Genomic DNA, 27545 nt, shown 5'->3' on the forward strand with positions numbered 1-27545 from the left:
ATTTCTAATTATCTTATAAGTGTCATGAATTTGTTTTAACAGTCAGTTGAACTAGGATCCACATAAGGTTCATATATTACAATTGGTCACTGAATCTCTTAAGTCACATTAAATCTCTAGGTTTCTCTCCATCTCTTCTTTTCCTTGTCATCAGTCTGTTAAAAACGCTGGGTCATTTGTTACTACACTCTGAATTTGTATTAGTTTTCCAATAAATAATTTAGTTTTAAGAAAAATTGGTGGTAGGTTATTATATAATAAGATGATGTTCACACATCGTTCGGTAAGAAATGCAAATTGAAGAAAATGCATAGTTAGAATTCATTTCCAACTATAAATATAATAGAAAAGAATGGGCTGGAAAGGAACATCTCAGAATGAAGGGATGGGATTGGCAGTAGGGAAGTAAGCTTTTGGTTTTTATTTTCTACATTTTTCTTTTGCTTCAAACTTACAGAGTGAGCACATCATTTAACAACTAGATTTAAACATGCACTTAATATATTCATAAATACCCACTCCACCTGACTCCCAACAGCCCGAGAGAAACAGCCAGCTCTGCAGCTTACCCAAGACCCTGGCTAACCAGCAAGGGGCAACCAGCTGGAAACTGCCATCTAGCCAACATCCAGAAGAGAAGAGAAAGTCAACCTCAAAATCCTTCAGAAACTAGAAGAGGAAACGTTCTCTATTTTTTGGTTCAGTTGGCAGATATGAAGCAATGTGGCCACACAGGAAAGACAGCAAACTGTCCCTTGCCTTTGTCTCACCCTGGGACAATATCTTAAGGCCCCATCTGTATGGCCTCATGTGTGACCCTGTTGCCTAAAATGACCATTTTGTCTTCCGACTTACAAAGAAAAAGTTAAACACTGAATTACCACAATGCCTAGCAATTCCACTTCTAGGCATATCCCCGCAATTGAAAGCAGCACCTGGACATTCTTACGCACCCAAGCTCGCAGCATCTCGTTCACCGAAAGGTGAAAACAACCCAAAGCCCACTGACAGTCAATGAGAAAAAGGAAATGTAGTATATACAATTATTATTCAGCCTTAAAATGCAATGAAATTCTGATACATGTGGCAACACGGATGAACCCTGAAAGCATGATAAGCCAGGCACAAAGAGGCAAATGCCATAGAATTCCACTTACACGAGGGACCTAGAACAGGCAAATTCACAGAGGCAGAAAATAGACTGCTAGTTGCCAGGACTGAGGGGAGGGGAATGGAGAATTATTATTTAATGGTTCAGAGTTTCAGTTTGGGAAGATAAGAAAGTTCTAGAGATGAAGAGTGGTGATGGGTACACAACGATGAATGTACTTAATGCCAATGAATGATACACTTAAAAATGGTGAATATTACATGTATTTTACCACATTTGCGTTGTGGTAAAATAGACACACATACACACATTTTTTAAAAGCTGTTAGCACCCTGGCCGGACAGCTCAGTTGGTTGGAGCATTGTCCCGTGCACCAAAAGGTTGCAGGTTTGATTCCTGGTCAGGACATATGCCCAGGTTGCAGGTTCAGTCTCTGGCTGGGGTGCATAAGGGAGGCAACGGATCACTGTTTTTCTCTCATCACTGTTTCTTTCTCTCTAAAATCAATAAACATATCCTTGGGTGAAGATTAAGTGTTTGTTTTTTTTAAAAAAAGGGATTTGCTTCCAAGTACATAACATTTTCAGAGGCAGATGAAGGAAAAAGCAATGACTAGCCACATTCCTGAAGTATAGCAAAAGTGGTCACTTTTTAGAAAATAGCAATAAAAGGAAACCATTTCATATTAACAAAGGGGAAACTGGACAGCCAGTGATAAGGTTATTGCAAACAAGCGTTTTACGTCTTGGTTATTAGATTCAACCCATTTGACCAATTTTGTTGACGAGATTTATTTGGCTGCTTGAGATTTTTTGCCACTTAGGAAGCAGAACCTTTAAAATCAGAGATTCTTTATTGAAGCCACCGCCTTTGGCATAACTTACAGAAGCACTTTTAAGTAAGCATGGGCATGCTGACCGTGGAGTGACTGCACATGGGGAAGGCCTTCAAACAACACATAATACAAAAGACTGCACAGACCCCACCTCCTTCCAAAGGGACCTCAAATAGTATGTGGGTTTGTTCCAGAACAATTGAACTGTCTTCTGGTCTAAATCATCTAAAAAGACAGGTGAGAAGGACCTGGTCACTGAGGTTGAGAACAACACATGGTCATCAGCACGACCCTGGTTGTAGGTCAGCTTTAGACTAAGCCCACGCCAAGTACAGCAATGCTGTCTTCAAAGGGAAAGAGTATGTGGGACACCCCACAAGCCAACTGTTCTGAACATTTCAGTCATTTTTTAAAAAGTTGGAGAAAATTATTCTAGATTAAGAGTCTAAAGACAAATAAACAAATGCAGTAAGTGGATCACAATCAGATCTTGATTTGTAAAATAACAAAAACTATAAAAGAGTTTTAGGACAGTAAACTTGAAAACAAAACTCAGTATTAGTTGATATGAAATTATTGTTAATTTTCTTATGTGTGATGATGAATATTGTGCTTACATAAGAGGATGTTCTCTTCTTAGGACAGGCTTTGCTGATGTATTCAGGAGTGAAATGTCACCATGTCTGAAATTCATTTTCAAATAATTCCAACAATCACACACACCCATGCATGCAATGCACAAAGGGCAAGAGAAAACTACTACATTAGAATGATAAGAACTGTAGGTTCTAGGAGAGGATTTACAAGTTATTTTGTGTGTCTAAATGTTTTCCCAATTGTTATTATAAAAATTAAGAAGTAAAATGCAGCCCTACCAGGTGGTGAAGTTCACAGGCGCATCGTCCCTTACACCAAAAGGTTGCAGGTTCGATTCCCCGTCAGGGCACATACTTAGATTGCAGGTTCAAGGGTTGGATCTCTGGTTGGAGTGCGTGCAGGAGGCAACCAATCGATGTTTCTCTCTCACACTGATGTTTCTCTCTTTCTCTCCTCTCTTTTTAAAAAAATCAATTAAAAAAACAAACACATCCTCAGGTGAGGATTTAAAAAAAAAAAAAAGAGAAATAAAGAAATACAGTGCTCTCCTATAGGAAAGGGAATAAGTTGTAGCTCGCTGTGTTGCTCTTTACCAGAAATCACACTGGACTGAAATACAACTGTTCTCCTTAAAAAAACTAGAGTGCTTAATAACTATGTATGGGGCCAGGTGGGTACTTGAAATATCGGGGAGAGGGGCACTGTACAAAGCACATGATTGTCTAACCACTATGCTGTACATCTGAAACTAATACAGAATAATATTGAGTGTCAACTGTGATTGAAAACAAACAAACAAACAATCAAAAAAACTAGTGCGCTTAAAGTCAGGTGCCACCCAGAACACCAAGTCCCTCAAAATGCCTGCATCCCAACTTAACGTTCTGAGCAGAACACTCGGGGCAGCTGCATAAACAGGATGTCTTAGCAAGGAAGTGTCTGCCAGGGGTTATCAATAGCTCCCACCCATCTGGAAATTTGAGCAGCTTTAGCACAACCAAAGGAAAAATGAATCATCGGCCAAAAGACCCAGACTCCTGTCTCCCACCCTCCGACTCCCGGTGGACCGTGACTCTGATTCCTCATCTGAAAAATGGGAACAACAGTCCTTCCTTCATCCCAGGGTTAGTTCACTAAAATCACAGAGCAACAAACCTATCAGTCTCCGTCACATTAAATCTGCAGTGTTTCTTAAAGCCTAGATTCACAAGGCAGAACAGGATGGTCATAAACAAATGGCCCTTTACGGGGGGAAAAAGAAACAAAACACTGACAAAGGAGGCCTGCAGGCAGTATCTTCAAGGATGTAGCCTACATCCGTGGTTTTGAGAACCTTCCTCCTGAGAAGCCACATCATGATATCTAAGACCAGAGGACAAGCCTCAAGTATAACACGACTGGTGTGCTTACCTCTGCCATAAGCCCTGGCTTTCTTGGGGTTGAGTTTGGGTTTAAGCGGAGCCCCTGGCTTGAGCTTGGCTTTGGGGAACTGGGACAGGTAAGTCATCACCGAGTGCTCATCCACATCCGGGTGAATAATTTCTTCTGGGGTGATGACCTAGAATAAGGACATGGTGAGTGAATGCCAGGACACATCAATGTATTGGAGTTTTTGCAAACATCTCTTAAGCACTACAAATAATAAGAAATGAGCTTCTCAATTAAGTGAAGTTACATGAAGGTGATATGCCAAGATCAGTGTTTTTTAACCTTTTAGAGGTGTCACCATTCCCTTTGGAATCTGAGGACCCTCTCCAGACAATTCTCTATGTCATTTCCAGAGGTACATGCTTCCCCTCAGCCGCCCAAAATAACCCACTCACTCCCCTGGTCAAACCTGCGGGTGGGATAAGCTACGTCAAGTGAGCCGGATGAAGAAAGAACTGCATGTGAGATTAGCGCATGTTACCAAAAAGGCGCACAAACCGGCCTTCTTCCTTGGCTAATCTACCCATCATGCACATCTGTTAACTCAGGTACTAATAAAAAAATTTAAATAAAAAGAAAGAGACAACACAGTGATATAGCTAATGTGTGGTCTTATAGACTGAGTCTTTGTGTTCTCCCAAAATCCACATGTTGAAGCCCCAACCTCTAATGTGATGGCATTAGGAGGCGGGGCCTTTGGGAGCTAAGCAGGTTTAAATGAGGTCCTGAGGGTGGAGCCTCCATGACGGGATTCATGTCCTTATAGAAACCAGATGTGCACATGCGCCCCCCCACCACTCACCCACCCACCCTCATCTGTCTCTCTCTCTCTCTCTCTCTCTCTCTCTCTCTCTCAAGCCAGGAAAAGGCCCCTCACCAAAAACCAAATCTGCTGGCACCTTGATCTTGAACTTCCAGCTTCCAGAACTGAGAGATGATATCTGTTGTTTGAACCCATCCAGTCTATGGTATTTGGTAATGGCAGCCAGAGCTAAGACAAGTCTCTACATTAGGAGCCATTAAAAAAATGGGGAGGTGATACATTTCTACAGATATTAATCTTAGGAGCAAGAATATTAGTAAAGTTATTTATAATCCATGCTAGACAGGCAGCCTCACTGCAGGCATCATAGCCTCAATTCTACTACCTGACCCAGCCCTAAACAGCACCAAAAATCCTCCTGCCCTAACAAGATTGGTAAGCCACACCTCTTGAGAGGAACAGAAGACTCTGTCTCATGAACCAGGTTAACCAAATGCAGATGAACAATATACGTACCCTGCTTCCCTCATTCCGTGATAAAAAAGAAAAAAGAAAAAACACAAGAAATCATTCTGATGATTAGCCTGCAGCACCAAAATAGCTATTTGGCTTTGCACCATACGTTCCATAATATGGAGGGCATGAGTTGATTTGGCATTTCTTCTAGGCAGCTCCTTCAACAATGTTACAGTGCCAACATCACATGAACTTTAAAAGGAGATGGTTTCAGGTTTAAGAGATGAAAAACATACCATACCACTTCCTGACAATGGAAAAGCCAAGAAATGGGCCATGAAGCTGAGACACAACGCCAAAACCAAACCAAAGAAATATAGGCAAGTTTTTCTACCTCCCCAGGAGTCCTGTTACAAAATACACTGAACTCAGCTCTGAACACCAACTAAGACCTCGATGGAGCCTGTGGTGAGGTCATCCACCCATGGCACTGGCTACCCACAACTTCTCTTGTCGAGGGCTTTGAACATGGGAGTCATGGTATTAAATGGTCAGGGGGAGGGTTTTTTTTAGACTTCCTGGAAAGGCTTAGAAGACCAGACTTCAATGTGACTACTGAAGATGGTATCTAAGACTTATAATTTCCAAGTTCTCTTGTTATAGTTCTGTGATAGGATTTTGGGCAATACAAATTCTTCCACAACTTTCATTAATTGTAGGTTATCTTGGCTAAAACTTTTTTTTAAAAAAAACCCTTAAGTTCTGTGATTTTTTTTCCTAAGATAGTGAATTTAAAATTTTTTTAAATAGGTAAAAAATGGTTAAATATTGATTCCTATGGCCCTACCTAATCATTAGGGTCCTCATTTGCAGTCTGGTGTCCAAAGATAACCTCTGAATTTTTGCAGCAGAAATTCTAGAAAATTTGCCGCATGTGACAAAGAGTATATATTTTTGGATGATCTACAAGGATCTAAGTCAATGAGAACCTACTATTATGGGTAAACTGAGGAAGGCGGGAGCATGCCACAAGCAATACTCTTTGAAGGCTAATGCCAAGGTCAGACTGCCTGCCAGATTTAAAGAGGCACCCACCCAGTACCAAAACGAGCTGGAGGGCGGAACCAGCGCTGTGGGCCCTGGCATGCTTGCATGAGTACCTGTGGGACGCCCAGCCAGTCATCTGCCTGCTGCATGGCTTCTCGTGCATTGTCCACAGGCTTCCGCGGATCCCAGGATTCCCAGTCTGGGCACAGACCTGTTAACATAATGCAAAAGAAGCTGTTAGTATTAGCTGACTGAAGAGATATTTGGACTTTACAATGGTGCAAAAGCAGTCTGTCATCAGTAGAAACCATACTCCTAATTTTAAATTTTGATTTTTTCCCAAGTGAGTGATATATATAGCACAATGCTCTGTGATGGCTGGGCGGCAGCGACGAGATGACTTTGCCCAACTGTAGGCTAAGTGATCTAGACTAAGCTACGTTTGGTAGGCTAGGTATATTAAATGCATTTTTTAATTACAATATTTTCAACTTACAATGGGTTTATTGGGACATAGCCCTATAAGTCAAGGAGCATCTGAATATACATTACAGGCAGAAAGTATCATAGATGTGAGTATGGAAAGGTGGAACTATTCTGTCTCAGCTGAGAAGTCTCCTTCGGGATGTTATCTTCCTGCATTAAGATGGGTGTTAGCCACTCCTTAATGGTGTGATATAAATAAATAAATGAAGCCTGTAAAACCATTTGTGCCTGGTGCCTTTTTGCAGGAGAGATTTTTCAACTTTCCACAACACTCATACTTTTATTCCCTGGTCACCCAATGTGTGGCACTGACACCAGCTGGATGTCCCACAATGTAACTCAATTCTGACATTATCTACCTGGGGAGAGCATTAGGCCCCAAAAGTTAAGAGCTCAGTCCCGAAAGACTGCACCTCCTCTCTCCACTGCAAACACCGGGCACAAGTCTAGGTTGTCACCTGGGCTTCTGACTGACCAGCTACAAACCCACAACTCCCTCCTCAGGTTTAATCATTTACTGGAGTGGCTCACAGAACTCAGGAAAAGTTTACTTACTAGGTTACCAGTTTATTATAAAGAGATACAACTCAGGAACAGGTAGAGATATGTAGGTCAAGTTAGAAGGGGTGAGGAGCTTCCATGCCCTCTCTAAGGGTGCCGCCCTCTCGGGACCTCCATATATTCACTAACTTGGAAACTCCCTAAACCCCACAGTTCAGGGATTTTGTGGAAGCTTCGATACATAAGCAAAATTGATTAGCTCAACCTCCAGTCCCTCTCCCTTCTCTGGAGGTCAGAAGAAAGAGTTAAAAGTTCCAAATCTCTAATGGGTGGGTTCCCAGACAACCAGCCCCTATCCTTTGGAGCTTTCCAAAAGTCACCTCACTAACATAAACTCAGGTGTGGCTGAAAGACACCATTATCACCGCTCTTATCACTCAGGACATTCCAAGCTTTTTACGAGCTCAAGGCCAGGAAAGGGAGAAAGAACAAATATATATTTCTTAAGTCACAATATCACAATCCCATTCTTGGATTTATCAAAAAATACTGAACTAGCATCCTATATAATTTTAAAAATCTACTTGCTCAAAGGGCAAACTTAGAATTATCTTTAAAACCTTTGTAAGCACAAGAAGTATAGGCCTGGGGTAAAAATCCCCACATTTAAACTGGAAAGAGATGTCTTAAAATGTGTCTCTGGACGCAAAAAAGGAAGAGTGTATCGGGAATGAACTACTGCTGAGGTCTGAGTTACTTCTGATGACTCCAGCTTCCAGGCTCTAACAGAAGAATGGGGCCTTGAGTCAGCCCTCCTCCCTGCCCTACTGACACCAGACAGTTCTGCTTAGAGCAGTTGAGAACCACTGGCTTATTAAATGTTAATGTGTGCAGCACATACCCAGCACTCGGCAAATGGAAAATATGATTATTAGAGTTTTTTATTAAAAACAATTTTGAGAGATACATATAAATGCAGGCTCTGGTTTTTCTATTGAGTGTGTACCAACAAACTCTACCCATCAATCTAATCCCTCCATAAGGATAATTACTGTCTTGGGGCACACTCAACACTCAGAAAAGGGTAGAAGAGGCTCCAACTGGATCCTGACCAAGCCCTGTTTCACGGCAACACAGAAAGGAAAGGGCAGAGAGAGCCATATATGGTCAAGCCAGTGGTCGATAAAAATGGGTACTTTCCACTCAATGAAAGTTTTTAGATTTTCATGCCAAGCCACCTAACAGGGCCACATGTTTTTGCCAAAGGCTACGGGAAACTAGGCACCAACTATGGGAAGGAGCAGGATTTTGTAGTCTAGAAGCTAAACCCAAGGCCTGCGGCGAGCATTAAGGTCGTGAGTGGGAATTTGGATAAACAACCGAATTCAATGCTCAAACACGTTAATGGATACATACACGTATGAGACCTGCTATTGGAAAGGTAAATGGAGCCATTTTTAGCTCTTACAATGGGTAAAACCAGGAGAAATACACCAATCACAGCAAGCCTAGCTTTCCCAATGAAAACCGAGAGGTTCAGGGCCCACATACTCCCAGCCATGGGCACTTACCTGGGGCACAGCTGTCTACCAGGGCACCCAGGGCTTTGCCATCTTGCCAGTTCTGGTTAAAGTTGGTGATGGGCAGATAGGGGATCTTGTTCTGAATCCATCCCAGCAGCCTCTGCTTGGGCGTCTGCTTCTTGGCGTCATCGTCTCCCTCATCCTCCCACACGGGCATGGAGATGGAGTAGTGGAGAATCAGCGTCCACACCAGGCCCAAGATGAGCTTCAGGTTCCCATCCACGATGGCTTTGCTATCTGCGGACAGAGGCACGGCCTTGGTCATTCCCCTGGGTTGCACAAGTGTGAATCATGCCCTTTGTAAAAAAGTCAACCAAGCCATCACCTGTTAGAGAGCCACAGTGAACTGTTGCAGAGTGAAAGGGTGCAATGCTAGCGTTTGCTTCGAAATACCTGAGGATGGGAATCGGCGAACTAAGATTCCAAAATGTTGTAAACTGGTGGCACTGGTACACGGGCATGCATTATACCACCGTCTCTACTTTTGTGTATGTTTGAAATTTTCCATAATAAAAGAGTTTTTAAAATTTTAAATTGTTCTGTATCCCCTTCAGGGGAAGACCCTTCACCTATCCTGCAGGATGAACCCTGGCCCATCATTCAATGGCCAGATCTGACGGTTGGTGGCCCTTCACTCCCACCAGCATATGTGACTGTGCCGGGGTCCTCTGAAGAGACAAGGACCATTCACTCCTGGGCCTACCATGGCCCACTCCAGGCCTGTGAGCACCTGCTGGGGAGAAACTGAGCCTTCTTCATCCTGTATGTCCCCTCCCTGCCCCATCCACCCACCCACCGCAAGCCACCTGAACGTTGGTTAAACACACGCCAAACTGCACTTAAAATGAAACCCAACCACAGCCACATGAAAATATACTCACATGCTGATAAGAAGGCATGCCACTCAAAACTGAAAGGGTGGGGGCCTTTTTTTTTTTTAATTCACCTGTTTATTGTTATGTCCTCTCACAAGAAAAGATTCTTAAGAGACCACACCCAAAAACCATAGAAACCAAAGTTAATTTCATGGTTGCAGATTCTATCGTAATAAAACTTGATTGTGTAAAACTGGGTGAGTCAAGATTATCATGAACTGGCTGGTAAGACCAACTAAATTCAAGCAACCCTCATTCAAAATCATGGCGCCCCATGATTTTCTATGTAATGAATTGTATAAATAATAGCTTTTAAGCATTATTTACAGGCATTGTAAATAATGCCTATAAATTAACTCACAGGCCCAGTGACCAATAAAAATGCAGGACTCCTTGTCCAGAAAGTATTAAGAATTTCAAGACAGCAACAGCAGAGCATTAAAGCAAACACAGAACCCTTCTGAGCGGGCCGCCCTGCACAGCTGCACACATCGTGTGACCATGAAGCCAGCTCTGCTTCTGAGGGCCTGTGGTCAATAAAGCAGCAATAATCTGCATGAAACACAGGACATTACCCAGAACATGAAAATCCAAGGAATTCATCCTGTCAGACCATACATTTCTCTAGCAAGCAGCCCCTGACCATGACTGACTGAGTTTTTTGGATTAGATGTCCTATTATAAGGTTGTCATTGAAGTGCTACCAACTGATCCTAAGAAATCCCAGGTCACACAATTTCCCATGCCAGTTTTCCTCATTCAAGCTAAAGGGAGAAGAGCAGTGAGGAGGGAAAGGTGGGAGGAGTGTATGCTTATCAATAAGGTAAGGGCGGTGTGCAGGTGGGGTCTGGTCTTGAACCAGGCAGGATCAACAGGTCAGTCTCATCCAGCCACAGGCATCAGTCTGCAAAGTTCAAACTTCCCTGAGCTGTGCATTAAATGCTTTTCAAATGCAAACTTGCAGATTTCTTTCATAAATCAAAACTTGAAACCAATTTGCTCTATCTTTACCCAGCTTACACATGCTGGTCTAAAGGAATGAGACATGAATATTTTTCAAAAAGATTTGGGGGGAAATATGACCCAGTAAAAGTCTGAGCCAAATATATGAAAATACAATGCCCAGAACTTCTGTTTCCAATGAATTCAAGGTGGGTGTCCAAATGGGGAAGCCCCCATTAAGGTCTCACGGAGATAAATGATGCTTTCTTTCTGCTAGTCTAGGAAGCTGGAGGGACGGCAATCCTCATTCCAAAAGGGATTTTGACAGGTGAAGGTTCAAATGCTTCACCGAACTCTTGGAACAATAAAAAGAAGGCAAATTGCCCAAAAGGCCTCCCCCACCCCCACCTGAAATAGGAGATCCCAACGCCTTGAAAACGAACTGCTACACAGCATCACGGTGCCGACGTCTGAGCATCAGCAAGGTCACAGAATTTCCGGCCTGAGCGTGCTCTGCAGTGTTTATGCGGAGTGTAAACGTGGAGGGGGTCAGCCAGAAACCTCCCTGGCTGAGGGTGACAGGGAGCCTCTCTCAGGAACACAATAAGCCAACACCACAACGCCCTCCCCGCCTCCTGGAATCTGCTTAGATTGACAGCGGGTTGGAATCCGGCCGTGGGTTTCAGCTCCCCAAATCACAACCAATCACAACCCCCACGAAACTGGTCCAGGCCCTGGACAACACTGACCCTCAAACCACATCCACCTTCTGGAAGTACTTAAAATTACCCAGCATTGCTCAGAAGTGAGGGCAGAGGCTTTTTTTTTTTTTTTTTTAATAGCTAGAAAGTTAACTTGAGCTACTGCAAATTCTAGGGTGGAATGTTTTCACGTCATTTCAGCACATCAGTTCTCCAGGTCTTGTTAAGCAAAATTCTGGAATGGGTGCATTTACGGGGGTGGAAACCAGTTATTTTTAGGCCATCTTCAGAAGCATCTTGGACACAGTGCCTTTATGAATAAGTTCCCCAGAGGTAAGGGGGTGGTAATCTTTCATCTCTCTACTCTCATCAGGAGGGTTCGATCCACACAACCATCTGTGCACCTACTACGTGCACTGTGTCGACCTTCTCTCCTGGCTGTACCAGTTTATCGGGGTGGTAGGGGTGGGGGCCTGGGAGGACAAGCCTGAGCAGAATCCATTCCACACTTTTGCTCCCCTGGGTAAGGTCATCCATTGGTCACAATGCAGCTGGCCATTGAGTCAGAGACAGTCACATGCCTGGGGACAACTGGCCCACCATACTCTGTACCACAACTTGGCCATCTGGGGAACAAACTGCTACAGGCTCTGCTCCCTACCCTCTCATCTGTTACCCACTGAGCGGCAGTGTGGCAAGTACAGGTTCTGGAACCAGCAGCTCTACTAGAAGTAACACTTGAAACAATACGCCCACCCTCTCTCTCTGAGGCTTGTTTCTTCTCATCTACCAAACGGCAATGATCACAGTCAACACTTCACAGGGCTGCTGTAGGAGTAGGGGGTCAGAGAATGCCATGAGTAGAACACAATGCCTGGCACACAGTAGGCGCTTAAGTGTTACCTCCCCCACCCCCTACTTCATTCACCTAACTTCTGAGTATCTGCTATGTGCCAAACACTCTTCCGTAGAACCAAAAGCCCAGAAGCTACAATCCCAGTGTTGTGCACAAACAGAAAATGGAAAGTACCTTGTGAATTAATAGGATGAAATGTTCAACATGTCACTTCTCTGAGCCAAGCAATGTAAAGGTCATGAGGCTTTGCAGTCCCTGGTCTCCAGTTCCAAGAGGAGGCTGAGCCACAATACTGAACATGTTAGGGACATGTGAACCCAGGAAATGAAAGGTAGGTGAATGGGGGATACATCTGGGCTGGGCAGTTTAGGAGACCAATGTGGCCCTAGGTCACAGCCCAATAGGAACCAAGAGTTGGCCAGGAATGATTTATCAGACCTTCCTGAAATAGAATATGGTGCGAAGAGCAGCCCACATGGGCAGGGTCAGCTCCTCCTTGACTTCCTGGATTCACGCTGCCCAGGCTCACCCTCCATCCTTGGCCCCAGCCCGCCTGGCCTGGGACTCTCTCCCCAGCCCCTCTCTTGACCTAGCTAATGCCTCTTCTACCTCCAACTCTGCAAAACTAGAACAGATCCCCTGTTAAACACCCCCTCACTGCCGTGTGCCCTCCTCTTTCAGTGCACCTACAACTGTGCTTAAATAATCACCTGTGTCATGTTTACCTCCTCTGCTCAGTGTCAGCTCCACAAAGGCAGGAATGAGTTATGTTGCTCCCTGCTGATCCTACAGCCTGGACACTTGACTGTTGCGGGAACCAGCTGCCACACACAGCTTCCTACCCTCTCACCTCCAGTGCTGCCTGCTGTAGAGTGGATGCAAAAAGGCATAGAATTCTAAACTGCTCCAGACTGGGGCCACCTCTGAAGCCCTGGCTGACCACACAGCAAGTGGCACACAAGGAAAGGCAAGGGACAGGTCCTTAAGGGTGCAGGCTCTGCGGGTGTAGGCTCAGTGCCACCATATAAGCCTTTCGACCCTGGCCAAGCAATCTAATCTCTATATGCCCCAGTTTCTTTATCTGTCAATTGGAGATAATGTTGGAACATGAGTGTAGGGCTATTCAGAAGGCTAAATGTGATAACACATCTTTAGCACTCTGACCTCCACACAGTTTTCATTAAATGCTGGTATTCTTACCACCACTGACTTCAGCATGCTTTTATCAGGCTTGAGCCAAAAAGAACAAAGGCAGGAGGCAAGAGTGAAAGCTTAGCGGTTACAGGTGGTGACCTCCAAGTCTGCACTGGGGTTTCCTATCAGCCTGGATTACCTGGGTGAGCCGACAGCAGCAGCATCCTGTGAAAGGGCGCGCCAAGGTCACAGTGCAGAGCTTGGTTACCTGGGCCCAGAACCCATGGGCAGACCCAGCGTTCACTGACATCCCAAGAGAGCTTTCCAGTTTTTCTCCCTCCTGCCTTCTTTTCCAGCCTGAACAAACCCTGATCAAATTGTAGGCCTCGGTTGTCCCAACTAGAGGGTGCCCTGAACTAAAAGGAGGCAATTTACCACTTTTGTTAGTTTCAGAGTCAAAACTTAGCCCAGATGCCCTTCATTCCTGAGGCCATGTTGAGGAGGACCATCTCAGTCAACTGCCCAGAATGGGGCCACATTTCTGGGGATGCAACAGTCCTTCCATCCACACAGCAGAGGATAGACTGTGCACTTTGGCTCAGGTGCCCAGAGGTCCCTGGGCAGGATGAAGAGAGCAAGGCTAGCTTCTCTCCCCCGCTCAGTCAGGGTTTCTCTCCAGGGCTTGAACCAACAAAGGACAAGACACAACCAGGTGACTCACTCCTCTAATGACTGAAGAGCATCTGTGGCTAAGGCCACTAAAATCCTTCCTCCCCTTCTCCCAGGCACGCAGCTTCCTCCTAGGTTACCCTTCCCAGCCTACCTTGCAGTTTGGTGGTGTGGTTGCCTCACCAATTAACAGTGAGCACAAGGAAGCACACCATCACTTTGGGGCCTTGGGCAGTGGGTGTGCCTTGTCCAAACACTCTCCCCGCTACTGCCAGCCAGAGCCCTGACATCATTGTTTCTTAGCTTTGACTTGTTCTAGGAGAGGCCAGACAATGTGATGGAAGGAACCTGGGTCCAAGAATCAGGTGCCCCACCAACATGAAGACTGAAAAAAGCCACTGTTTTTTTAATCTCTTTGTTACAGCAGTTTAACTACAAGAGGATGTTCTGGGCCTTTAAGACCTGGAGTCACATGGGCCTATTTCTATCTGTAGGTAAGACACAAGCCACAATACAGTCAGACTAGACTGGAGCACTGGGGTCAACTGGATTTCCTATTCATTTTCCTGCTCATGAACTACTCAATAATAACAAAGGAACGGTCTGAGTTAACAATTTTTACACATCACTATGTCAGGATTCGGTTTAATAAAAAGTTTACCCCGCCCTGGCTGGGTAGCTCAGTTGGTTAAAGCGTTGTCCTGGTATGCCAAGGTTGCAGGTTCAATCCCTAGTCAGGGCACATACAAAAGTCAACTAATGGAGGCATGGATGGGTGGAACAAGTTGATGTTTCTCTTTCTCTCTCTCTCAAAATCAATAAATAAAAATTTTAAAAACTTTTCACCCAGATCTTTTTATGTTAGAAATTTTTCAAAAGATGATACAATACACCAGGGGTGGCAGACGGTGTTGGCATATGAGGTGAAAACTCAGTGTGTTGAGAAAGATTCTGAAGCCCTCTCTGGATTTAGCAAGAAAGAGTGCCCAAATGGACCACCAATGTCTGCCTGCCATGAACAAGGCATGGGACTGGAGGCTCAGGAGGAAGATTACAGTGCAGATTAGCAACGTCTACCCTGGGCCTGGCATGGGAGTGGCAGCCTGGATTTCTCTGCAACAGAACTGAGTAAACATTTCCAAACCCCGGAGTTTTCTACTATAGGCAATGATGCATCTTTACGCATAACCTCAGACTTCAAACCTCCACTTTGCCAACTATTCCTTCCGCTCTCTTACCTGGACAATTTTTGCCTGGAGTTAACTGAAGCAAATTATTTCCTAAATACCTTATTTTTATTTTGGTATAGAGTTTTTGGTGGACTTTCAGCTCATGGACATTATGGTGATATACTGCTTCGGAAAGTATCTCAAACACCCTATATTCTGGTTGGGGCATTATTTAATTAAAAATTGCATTTGCCCCATCACCCACTGCACTTTCTTTTCAATGTCACTTTTGAGAATTACTTTATATCTAGCAGCAAAGCCACACTGGACTAAATGAGATGGGCATATTAAAGGGCTTAGTACTTAGTCTCTTCCTACTTCGTACTACTGAAAGCCTTCAAAAGTTAGAATAAGGATTCTAACCTTGTTAGAAAGGTTAAAGAAAGAAGGAAAAAGGAAAGATACCCCAAAATGGTCCAAGCAGTGCATGCTAAACGAGATTTTTTTACCTCAAAGCCACAGGTTCCTGTTGCTTTCTGTTGCTACCACACAGAGGTCCTGGGTGACTAGCAGGACAAGGGCCCAGGGACTGAGCATGGGGCAGAGGAAGCCAGGGTCCTGCCACTGGGAGATGCAGGTAAACCCCGGCGTGAGTTCACAGGGCCTCAGCATGGTGGTGTCTGTCCCTCCCTCCGAGCTTCCGGCCACAATTGCTCTGGGAACATGCCCAGCTGAAATAATAAACACTGGCTGCGTACGGAGGTCTTTGTCACCTTTTGACGCCAGCTCAGTCTCTCATGTGGCAAGGCCTGAAACACAGCTCAAAGTCCACCCCATGCACGCGTGTGCCGCCCAAGGGGAAGCCCTGGAGGAAATCAGTAAGGGCAGGAGGAACCACGAGGGAGACTCCTAAGTGCCTCCTCTCTTTACGTTAACAGCAATGGAAACATGACAGCAGCTCTGTCGCCCAGACCTCCCCTTAGGGACAGGCCCGGTACCATAGGCCTCCCCTCATGTGACCCTCATAGCAATACTTTGAGGTCACGGTTAATCCCATTTTACAGATGAGAAAACAGAGGCACTTGCCAAAAGTGACACAGAAGAGAAGCTAGATGCAAACCCAGTTCTCTCTGCTGCCAGAGCCCAGACTCACCCTCCCTACTTCTCTGAATACACATTATGTCACAGGGCTTGGCGAGGTGAGTGCAGCGTGACTCTCATTTCACAGATGAGGCTGAACACCGGGAAAGAACCCAGCCCCAGGCCTCATAGCCAGGAAGGAGCTGTGCTTGGCAGGCGAACCCAGGCAGAATGGCCCAGTCATGCTCACCATCCCTAAACCACAAGGTTGTGGAGAAAATCGTGGTGGTCGGACAGCACAGAGAGAGATAGTACAACGCCTGGGTGGTGCAAGCAGGAGTCGGAGCTGGATCATTTACTGCCCCTTGTCTCATCAGGACTCTCTCAGCTTCCATCGCACCCTAGGAACTGGGGGTCCTAACCCTGTCCCTGTATCTGGGAGACCCGCCATCCAGGCCCCACTGCTGGGCATGGGAAAGCAGGAGACACAGCTCTGCCCAGACCTATTAACCTGTGTTTTCCCTGGAAAATAGAAATTAGGATCACTCAGAAGACTAGAAGTTAAATTAGGAAAGCCCAACTGTCCTTTCATCTGTTCTTCTTACGTCCAAAAAATAACTTCCTAACTGCCTCCTGAGTGCCAGGCCCTGCACAGAGTACAAGTTATACTTTTAAGTAAGAAAATAAGTTAAATTGGCTTTAAAACACTCCACGAAGAGACGACATTATTATAATGAACACCAGCATCCCCCCACCCAGGGTAAGATACTAAAGATCTTTTAAGGGACAAAAGAAAAAAAACAACACCTTTTTGCCTTTTGTCTCTCCTCTCTCATGCTAGGCCATGTTTCTGGAGGATTTCTCTCCCCCTCCCCCTTTTATAATTAAGACTAAAAGTTAAAAATAAAAAAAATTGATGCTGATGAATAGGGTAGGCATTCACCCTTCCACTGCAAACTTGTAAAAGCTAAGCCTTGTTACAAAATCAGATCAAGGTGACCTCCTCAGTCTGAAAGGGGAGAGACCAGTTTGCACTCCCCCCCAAACCTCACCTTATGTTACAACTCACACACGCCTGTTACGGAAATGGCAGCTGCCCAAAGACTGTGAAGTCATAAAAGGAGCAAAACTCTCAATTTAAAGTCTTGAAAGGGAACCAAGCTGAGGAAAATTCCAAATAATTTATAACTGCTGGCTCTCACCATTATCAACAGAAAGTGGATGAAGTTGGAGGAAAGGAAATTCTCAAAGGAGAGATAAGGGGGCATGTTCCCCACTTAACCTATACTGAGACTTTTGGACAGTTCCTCTCTGTACCAACTCAGCTGAAGGCTTGAATTTGTGCCCCCATATTTGGACCTTCACCCCACAATTACAGGAGGGTACCTCCAGATATACATGCACCAAAACATAACAGAGCTCTTGCAGCCCAGACACTGGGCTCCTCCCTGCAGGTGGAATTCCACACCAACACCCACGTGTAAAGAGCATGGGGGGGGGGGGGTGCTGGCGAGGTGGAGGCAGGACTGAACCCATTCAAACAAAGGGGAGCTCACTTGCTGAAATAATTGGTGGCCAAGTAACCCAGAGGTCAGGGACACTAAGTGATGGGGCAGTGAGAGGCGGTCAGAGAAGCCAGCTTCCCCTCCCAAGCACAGCCACTTAGTGGCCCTGGGACAAGGATGAGTCACTTCCCTGCTCTGCTCCCCACTCTCCATCTCCTCTGTGAGATGAGAGTCATAGCTGGAATCACCTCGTTGAACTGCTGTGAGATAATGTAGTAAAGCAGGTCGCATTCTGCCTGATGATGGTTCCCCCACATCAGTGGAGACTATTACAGTTATTATATGGCTATAATCTTATACGCACATACAAATCTGCGGACTAACAGTGCCCCATTAACACTGTGAAAGACTCGATCAAGGTTGCTTAGAGCCGAATACCCCAGAACTCAGGCTTCCAACACAGACAAGCATTCCATCTGCTAACAACCACAAGAGCCAGCCCATCAGGGACCCGGGATTAGAGCTGATAGAATCAAGATGTTCTTTGCTCAGTGGGCTGCTGGATGAACTGGCAGTCTGCTCAAATCTGCAGGCCACCCCAACTCCTCCAGCAGATTCCTGAGCAGTCTGTAGGGGCCAGGCCCGACCGCTGCTGACAGAAAATTAAATGCAAGGTCAATACATTCAATTTGAAGCACAAAGTATTCAAGAAAGTTCCCTAACATGATTTCTTTTTCTAATGGGGGGAGGGAGAGTTTTGGGTACCACAGTGATCTCTAACCATGAAAGCAGTTCATTACTATAACTTAATACTGGGAGGGAGGGGTACTGAAAACAACTTAAGTGCCTTCCCTTGAACAAATGGTTAAATAGACTTTATAGAAGGGACAGGGAAGAGACTAACAGGCTGCTGTGAAAGGAATGAAAAGGATTTGTTTGCTTCAATAGGAACAGGCCTCCATGATACAGTAAGGGGAAAGAAAAATGTGTAGAAAACTATAGATGGTGGAATTCTATTTTTGAAAAGGCATGACTGCACCTGAACGAATGATCTGGAAGCATGTGCACCAAACCGTGCCCACTGGCTCTCTCGGGGAAGAAAGCTCAGGTGATGGCAAAAGATGGGCTTTCTTTTTTTTGTTACTACATGCTCCTGTGTTGTTTGAATTTTTTTTTAATTTTTTTCATTGATTTGAGAGAGCGGGAAAGAGAGAAACATAGATTTGCTGTTCCACCCATCCATGCATCCATTAGCTGGTTCTCACATGTGTCCTGACCGGGGATCCAACCCATAATCCTGGTGCATCAGGTGATGCACCAACCAACTGAGCAGCCTGGCCAGAGCCAAAATTTTTTTTAACTTACACTGCATACATTACTTTTAAAACAAATTTTGACACACACCCCCAGAAAGAAAGAAACATAATAATGTATATGTTAAGGAACTCTTCATTTGAACGGAATCGCTCGTCAGGCTCTTGAGGCCCGATGTGGGAAAACTGACGGGTTTTATGAAATGATGAAAGCAACATGTATGGGAAGTTTGCATTTGAGTGAAGTGGTGGTTGGAGGAATTACATACTTGGGCTCATAGATGCATTGACAATCTCTCAAAGAGACAAGAAACCGGTTGCTGACACAGTGTACTTGCTTCTGGGCAGAGGAGCAGGGAATGGGGGTGGGGAGCGGGTCTCCCATCTTTTCACACCATATGATTTTTACGATGTGCGATGCTACTTGTCAACAAATGTAGGGAGGCTTTTCGGATTTGTGTGGCTGTCCTTCTGGGGTCTCCTTTGCTCAGCTTTCACACAGTGGCATCTAAATGCCCTCCCATTGCTCAGCCAGATGCACCATCCTGGACAAGCAGTCTCCCTGCCTCAGGAGGTGGCCTCTGCAATTTCAAACCACTTGCCACAGAGTGGAAGACGTGCGTGGAAGATTACACTAAAAGAAGATGGAGTCCTCTCATTGCTTTTGGGCATGTTTTTCAAGCCAACTGACCACCACCACCACCAACAAAACAATCAGCCACCCACCTTCCTGATCCCTTCTTACCCCTTCCCCAGCCCCGAGAGTGCTCTTCCCATGATACACAGGCCCAGCCTCTCAGTGATACACGACGAATTCTCACAGCTGCCTTGCAAGGTACCACTGTCAGCCCCACTTCCCAGATTAAAAAACAGAGAAGCAGATAAACTAAGCCCAAAGTCATATAGCTCATAAGTGGTGAAGTTGGGATTTGAATTTAGGCCACCTACTCTAGAACCTGCTGTTGACATTCAGCCTGGACACCAGGATGGGGCTGCAAAGGAAGAGTCCCATACACAGACATAATGGCATTACAAATACAAAGGCTTTCCAAACTGGCCAAAGCCAAGGAGGAAATAAATGCTGAGGCTTACATCATCCTCCTAAAAGAGATTTATCACTGTGCCCCTGAACTCTGTCCCACGATAAACGGCCGTGACAGTAAGATAAACAGAACAAGCCCATAGCAGGTCAGCTCTGCTGCTAAAATGGGAACACATTCTAACATTCCTGAGGCACACGGCCCAAGTGCAGGGCAAGCAAGCGACACAGGCTAAATATCCATCACCCCACCACAGCTGCTGCCGGTTCTGCACACAACAATGTCTTCATTGCCAGTTCTGTCTAACGAGTCCTGTGCTTGAGTCAGGAGCTGCTTGCTGGCCCAGCAAGACCATCAGCTCTACCTAAACTTGGCTCTGAGAAGCACACTCTCAAACCTGGCCCTATTCTCCTGCCACTTGGGCCACTTCCTTAAATCAACTCACTTTTTCTTTTTTCCTAAGACTGATTTTTTTCTATAAACACAGACGAGCATTCCATCTGCTAACAGCCACAAAAACCAGCCCATCACGGACCTGGGATTAAAGCTGGAAAGCTGGAATTATATATATATATATATATATATATATATATAGAGAGAGAGAGAGAGAGAGAGAGAGAGAGAGAGAGAGAGATCAGCTAGTGCATCAAATACACACACGTACATGCACACACACGTACATGCACACACACACGTGAAAATATATAACTTACAATTTTTAAATGTAGGTCATAACACCTTAAGTGCCACATCTTAGAGAAGACTGTACTAGATGTTAGCTGGTTTCCCAAGACTACAGGGTTGCTGTGGTGAAACAAGCTGGAGAGATATGGAGTTCAACAATTTTAAACTGTGCAGGGCTTCTCAGAGCCTTTAATATGCAAATGTACATTGGTAATCTCCAAGAGAGCCCTAGGGTGCCACACAGCATTTTCCAACTTTATTGTAGACTACGGAACTTTTTTTTAGTACTATCTCAAAGGACACTAATATTCTCCAGAAGATACTTTGGATAATTCTCCCTTAAATTGCCCTTCTCCTAAACACTCCCATAGGATGGGGATTACATTTGTTTGTTTGTTTGTTTGTTTGTTTTAAGCCTCACCCTAAGGATATTTTTTCAATCGCTTTTCAGAGAGAGAGAGAAAGAAAGAGAGAGAGGGAGAGGGAGAGGAACACCAATGTGAGAGAGACACATGGATTGTTTGCCTCCTACATGGCCCCGGGGCTAAGCCTGCAACCAAAGTACCTGCCCTTGGCCAGAATCGAACCCGGGACCCGTCAGCCCTTGGGCTGACGCTCTCACCACTGAGCCAAACCAGCCAGGGTAGATTATGTTTTTTCAAAACAAGCAAGTATGGGGGGAAGGGAGACCGGCCAAAGGCGCCGAAGGAGGATGGGAAATAAATCACTGCGGCTTGCTGTAATCTACAACTGTTTCAGTGGCAGTGACTAAGAAACTAAAACCTTGCTACTGGGAATCAACGAGTTTTGCAGATAAAAAAACTATAAAAGCAGGCTCTCAAAACATCGTTCCTAATTAAGGGAAGCACACCCCTAATCACGTGTTTATGAAATTCTGGAGACCATCAACTCACAAACCACACTAAGAAGCTTCCTATTGTTCCAGTGCAAACTATAATTCCTAAACACAGGCAATGACTTAGAAGAATACAGGCCAAAACCAGCCCCCTCCTTTCTGGGTCTGCTTTAGAGCTTCCAATGACAAAATCTTCATCCCCAGACAAGGTACTGCCAAGTGGGAAGACTTAGAGATGGAAGCGGTAATTTGGACCACCACTTAAGATGGCACAAAGAGGGGAAGTCATCCTGATGTGGGTAATTGGAATATAAAATTACGTGAGCAGGGGATGCCTCCAGAACCTTCACTTAATTGACACTTAGCTCTTAACTTCCTATGAGGGGTTGGGGGACAACTTGGGAAAAGTTAGTAAGATTTCTATTCTATAACTGAAACACATGCAAGTAGCAATCCTAGTGCTACTTAAGGATAAAATACTCATCAGCATAACGACAACAGCAATGAACCACACAGCTAGAACGCTGACTAACCCCACTCTCCAAACCTCAGTGTAGTCCCGGATCCAAATCTGAGATTTAGTCACCTGTACTGTAAGTGTCCTAGGGACAGGGCCCGGGCTCTATCTTTAGCATCATTGTGATCCTAGTATCTAGTATGATGCTTGTCACACAGCAGAAGGGGGGGGGGGGGGGGTGACTGCTATCTACTGCCCAACCAACAACCACCCACCATCAATAAACCTGCTAATAAACAGTCAACCAGTCAACCTAACGAGACAACCGCTAATCAACAAACCTACCAAACAAGCACCCACCACTCAACCAACTATCAAACCCAATTGGACCAATCCTTGACCACCCTCTCCCCCTAAATCCTCCCCCCCCCCAGTCCTGGCTGGTCACCTCTAAATTGATCCCCAGCCCAGCAGTCATCAATTAATGTCAGGCTCCCTTTACTGACCACTCCATCTAAGCCCACATGTCAAAAGTCTTCCCACTGGCCACAGCAGGGTGGGCCCAGATCCCTCAGGCACAGCTCCTTCTCAGGGACCAACAAAACAATTTGAAAGCTGGTTAGGGGCAGATGGGGGGATTGGTCCCAAAACATAAGAAAACTGAAAGAAATTGAAGTTAATAAATGTTTTATTAAATGCCTGAATTTAAAATTATATACCTTGCACTAATTGCTTAAATTCAGTATTCACAAAAACTGTGTTACACTTGAAAATGAGTTGCAGGTTAGTTTTCTCACATCCCAAGAATTCCCAAGTGTGCATTATGACTGCTGAGACATCAGTCAATTGTAAAACAGTCATGGCCAAATAATAAAACATAGCGCAAAACTATTTTTTAAAAATAACTTTCAAATTACTTTACAGCAATACACACAAACACACCTTTTTTTAAAGTGTACGAGGTAGGTGTGTTTTATTGTATTTGATATGTTTCAGGGCCTAAGGCCTTAAAACATTCCAGCATTCTGGACAAAATTCTGCCACACTTGGCAGGGTCACAAAGCCCCTCACAGCGGACCTCAGCCTGTCTCTCCAGCTTGCCCTTGCCCCATGCCTCTACATGCCCTCCCTGTGTCCTGCTGCTGGTAGAAAACCCAAGTGCACAAGCCTCCAGGTCCAAGCGCAAGCTGCTCCCTCTACGAAGAATGCCCTCCTCTCTGCCTTTCACTCTGGCTTTTTCTTAGCCATTCTTCAAGACTCAGCCTCTTCTGACACATCCCCTTTCCCGTTGGCATCACGCTTTAGGATAACTGTAAAGAGTATCTCACAAAGTAGACAGAGTGGAACTTACCACAAGATCAACTATTAAGCTAAATGTCTAGGGCATTTAGCAACCCAAGCCACCATCCTCGACTGCCCCACATCTTCCTATGACTGATGGGCTAAGTCAGGGACTCCTGCAAGGGAAGGGGGTGTGTGTGTGTGTGTGTGTGTGTGTGTGTGTGTGTGTGTGTGTTGGGATTGGGGGGGGTCTATGAACTTGCATAAGAAAAGTTAAATCTTAAGAAAACAAAAATGGGACATTTATTCATAACTAAAAGACAAACAAACAAAACAAAAGACTAAGCAATAAGAGACTATATAAATATAAACAATGAGTTCTACCCTGGCCCTATTTGTCCAAGGCAGCATGGTCAAATGGAATCTCTGGAGAGAACACCTGGACAACAGAGAAGCTGTCATTGATGCCTCCGATGTGGACCCCTGCTGCACCTTCAGCTACCTCTCCTCTTGCCCTTGGGTGGACCCCCCAACAAAACACTGGTCCACACTGATCGGTTGTCCCATCAGTCCTGGCCATTGGGTCCCTCCATAGCAGCCTGGGCGTCCTTATATGTTTCGTATTCAACTAGAGTATAGCCCTCCAGGTATCCTGTATACCTGTCCAGGTTGAGGTGGATGTTTTTTATTTCCTCATACTCTGCGAGTTTTTCCTGGATGTCTTCTTGGGTAGCTTTTCATGGACTCCAATGATAAAGAGAATCTAGCCTTTGGCAGGGGGTTGTGGTCCAGGTTCATCTCCGTCCTGCTCCACGCTGTCATAATCCTCACACACCCACGTTTGAAATCCCTCGGAGCCATGGCCTTCCTTTTTTTTAATTTTCTTTCAGTTTGTGGATGCTCTGTCTTCATCCACATCTATGCAAAATCCTCGCCCCTGGCCTCATGAAGATGCAGCACGGCCGCAATCTTGCCTCAGTTGTCAAAAAAAGTTAAATCTTTGTTCGTAGTAACCCCTAAATAAAATGTAGCATATCTTTCCATTACGAATAGAGACCATAAAACACAGGTGTATTATTAGCAGCTCCTGTGATTTTGTCAGCGAAAAAAATCAGATCCTTTCCCATCACATTACAGTGTTGGCCATACTGTGATCATCACTACATCAAAATTATGATAGTTATTAGACTTACTGCTAGATCTTGCTATTAAACATTTTAATACTAATGTACATTTATTATTATGTCCCCAAAATTTATTTTTTTGTTGCTGTTAATCCTTACCCAAGGATATTTTTTCCATTGAATTTTTTAGAGAAAGCAGAATGGAGGGAGGGAGGAGAGGGGAGAGAGAGAGAAACATCTATGTAAGAGAGACACATAGATTGGTTGCCTCCCGAACACAACCTGACCAGAACCGGGGATGAAACCTGCAACCCAAGTATATGCCCCTGACCAGGAATTAAACCCACAACCCTCAAGTGTGCAGGCCAGCACTCCAACCACTGAGCCACACCGGCCAGGGCCCAAACATTTATTTCTGATCATTGTATTTCAATATAACTGGATTCCTTGGTAACACCACATATATTATTTGGACCTCCATTTAAGACGGTAGAAAGAGGGGAAGTCATCCTGATGTGGGCAACTAGAATATCAAATTATGTGAACAAGGGAAAACTGTTTCACAAGTGTGCATTCATTTTTCAGAGAGCCAAAAGGGGTCCAAAACACACTGAGCAAAGAACTCTGGCTCCAATTCATAATTTGTAGAACCAAGAAGTGAAAAGACTTCAGTGATGGACTGGCTTTGTTCAGTGGACCACAGATTAGTAGGACTATCCCTGCTGAGGCAAGCCTCAGTCACCTTTCATGGGGACCCTGGGAAGTCACTGAAAATGGGTACCCCCACCTATCTGGCCCATCTACCACCACCACCTGTTATCCCCTCAGGCCATAAATGCAATCATTTCTTACTCCCAGCTTCAGCACCTTCTATTGCTCCTTATGATCTATAGCAGGGGTTGGCAAACTTTCTGTAAAGGGCGAGATGGTAAATATTTTGCGCTTTGAGGGCCATACAGTTTCTATAGCAACTGTTCCAATATACCACCTTAGTGAGAAAGTGGCCATAGGCACTATGCAAATGAATGGGTATGGCCTGTGTTCCAATAAAACTTTATTTACAAAAACAGGGCCCGTTTTGGCCAACAGGCCATAGTTTGGACTACAGCACCACCGTGTAACAGTACCACTGTTCAACAGAACTTTCTGTGGATGATTGAAATGTTTTCTATGTACACTGTCCAATACAGCAGCCATAAGCCACACATAGCTATTGAGCCCTCCAAATGTGGTTAGTGTGACTGAGGTGCTAAATTATCATTTTTTTATTTAATTTTAATTAATTTAAACTTAACTAGCCACATGTGGCTAGTGGATAGCACAGTCAAATTGAAGCTCTTTGACATCCCCCTTTTGAGGTTCTACACAACCCAGCCAACATCGCAACGGATGATCCCAACCTCACCAAGGGCTAAGCACCTAGGCAGGTCAGTGGGTGGTCCCAGGCGCTCTCATATTCCTGTACTTCCCAGTCTGGGCCCTTTGCTCGAGCAGTTCCCAGCCCAGAACATCCTTTGTCTCCTGAATCTGTCACTTTAAACTGCACCTGTTCACCAACCCCACCTCTGCCACAGCCTTCCCTGCCACCCCAGATGAAATGTGCCGCTCTTCACGCCTCTCCAGGAGGCACTGTAAGGAGCCTTATCCTATAAAACATGCCAGAGCGAGCTGTGTACACATTCTCTGCCTTTTCTTCTTCACGCCAAGATATTTAAAGATAAGGCCGTGTCCCTAGAGCAGGGCCTTTAAAATTAATAAGTGCACTAAATTTATAAAACAAACACACTTGAATTATAGCCGAGTACCTAATACAAGTTGTCTTTAAAAACCTCTTTCTAAAATTAACAGATTTATCTAAAACCTGTTGTTGTTTTTTAAAGGGCTGGAGACTAGATTAAGGTAGAAAGTCTAAAGCTCAGATGGATTTCAGATCTACAGTACCGAGGGAACCCGGCCACTTGGGTTAACATCCCATTCCACCACCTTAAGACCTCACCCGCCCGAAGCCTTGGTTTTCCTCATTTGTAAAATGGGCTGACAATGTGTACAGCTGGCAGGAATGGAGTGCTCTTAGCAAAGTACCGAGAGATAAACAGCAGCTTCCTGATGGATACAAGTGCCCATGAACACAAGGAATAGAGGAGGCATACGCTCTAGACTTGGCGGGGGGGAGTATAGAAACACCAGGGCGACTGTGGGATTCCAGCACCAGCCTTTTGCATGGTCTGACTCAGGGCAGATGAGCATGACCTTGACACACAGCTGTGCTCCCCATCCTCTGACACTGATCACCCGGCACTGGAGTCACCGGCGCGGGTCAGTGCACATAGAGAGCATGCTCCAGCCAAGCACTACGAAGCTGTGGTCTGCTGCGCTGACCGTGCGCCATCCCCGTAAACGTCAAGGCCACACCACGCTCAACAGTCTGTAAACTGCAGCTTTTGCAGCTTCTGGGGATTCTCCGAACAGATAAGAAATCTGGCCATTCATTTATCCTGGTTTTTCTGACCCAAGGCATTGTTTCCCCTCTTACTCAGCTGTCTTACTCACCAGGCTGGGTGCCAAGTGACTGGGCCATTGTTAACATCAAATCCACCCTCGCCTCCAAGGGAGAGAGGAAGGGAGATGGCCACCTGGGAGGGAATGCAAAAGAGTGGGCCGGGCTATTTTAAACCTAGTTACAAAGAATGGCTTTGAACGATGGCTGCCCTGTTGGAAGTTCTTAATTGGAAGGAATCCCAGTCACCTCATATGTTGGTACTGATATATATATGAAGTGTTTTTTCCTAATCATCATCAATTTTCCCAAGTTATAAAATACTCCATTACAATCAATTCCGATTATATTCCAGGTGTGAGTGAAAGCGAGCCTCTCCCCACGACCCCATCCGTACAGGTCAGGGCTACTCAGCTGTTAATGCTGCGACCTTGGACCCACCTCAGGCCTCGCTTGTCCAACATTCTTCTCGAGCCTCAGCACTGCTGTTGCTCACAGAAACCACCTGAGTCTCAACCCTGGCTACACACTGGAACCATCTGGAAAGCCTTTAAA

General features: G+C 45.1%; 1 protein-coding gene and 1 pseudogene across 3 annotated transcripts in view; both read right to left on the bottom strand.

The window, feature by feature from the left end:
* FLNB (filamin B) overlaps positions 1-27545 on the bottom strand; it is a 128917-nt gene that overhangs the window by 69842 nt on the left and 31530 nt on the right. For both annotated transcript variants that reach the window (XM_081159520.1, XM_081159521.1), the window contains exons 2-4: positions 8796-9044; positions 6351-6448; positions 3954-4101 (exon numbers count right to left, since the gene is read on the bottom strand). In XM_081159520.1, coding sequence (XP_081015646.1) covers positions 3954-4101; positions 6351-6448; positions 8796-9044 — 495 coding nt within the window. The remainder of the gene's footprint in view (positions 1-3953; positions 4102-6350; positions 6449-8795; positions 9045-27545) is intronic.
* On the bottom strand, positions 23864-26882 carry LOC308568077 (RNA-binding protein 8A pseudogene; annotated as a pseudogene). The gene is made up of 2 exons: positions 26873-26882; positions 23864-24343 (listed from the first exon to the last, which is right to left on the bottom strand). The product of its transcript is annotated as an RNA-binding protein 8A pseudogene (transcript).

Source organism: Miniopterus schreibersii (genome assembly GCF_964146895.1).
Source record: "Miniopterus schreibersii genome assembly, chromosome: 15".
In the NCBI taxonomy this organism is placed as follows: domain Eukaryota; kingdom Metazoa; phylum Chordata; class Mammalia; order Chiroptera; family Miniopteridae; genus Miniopterus; species Miniopterus schreibersii.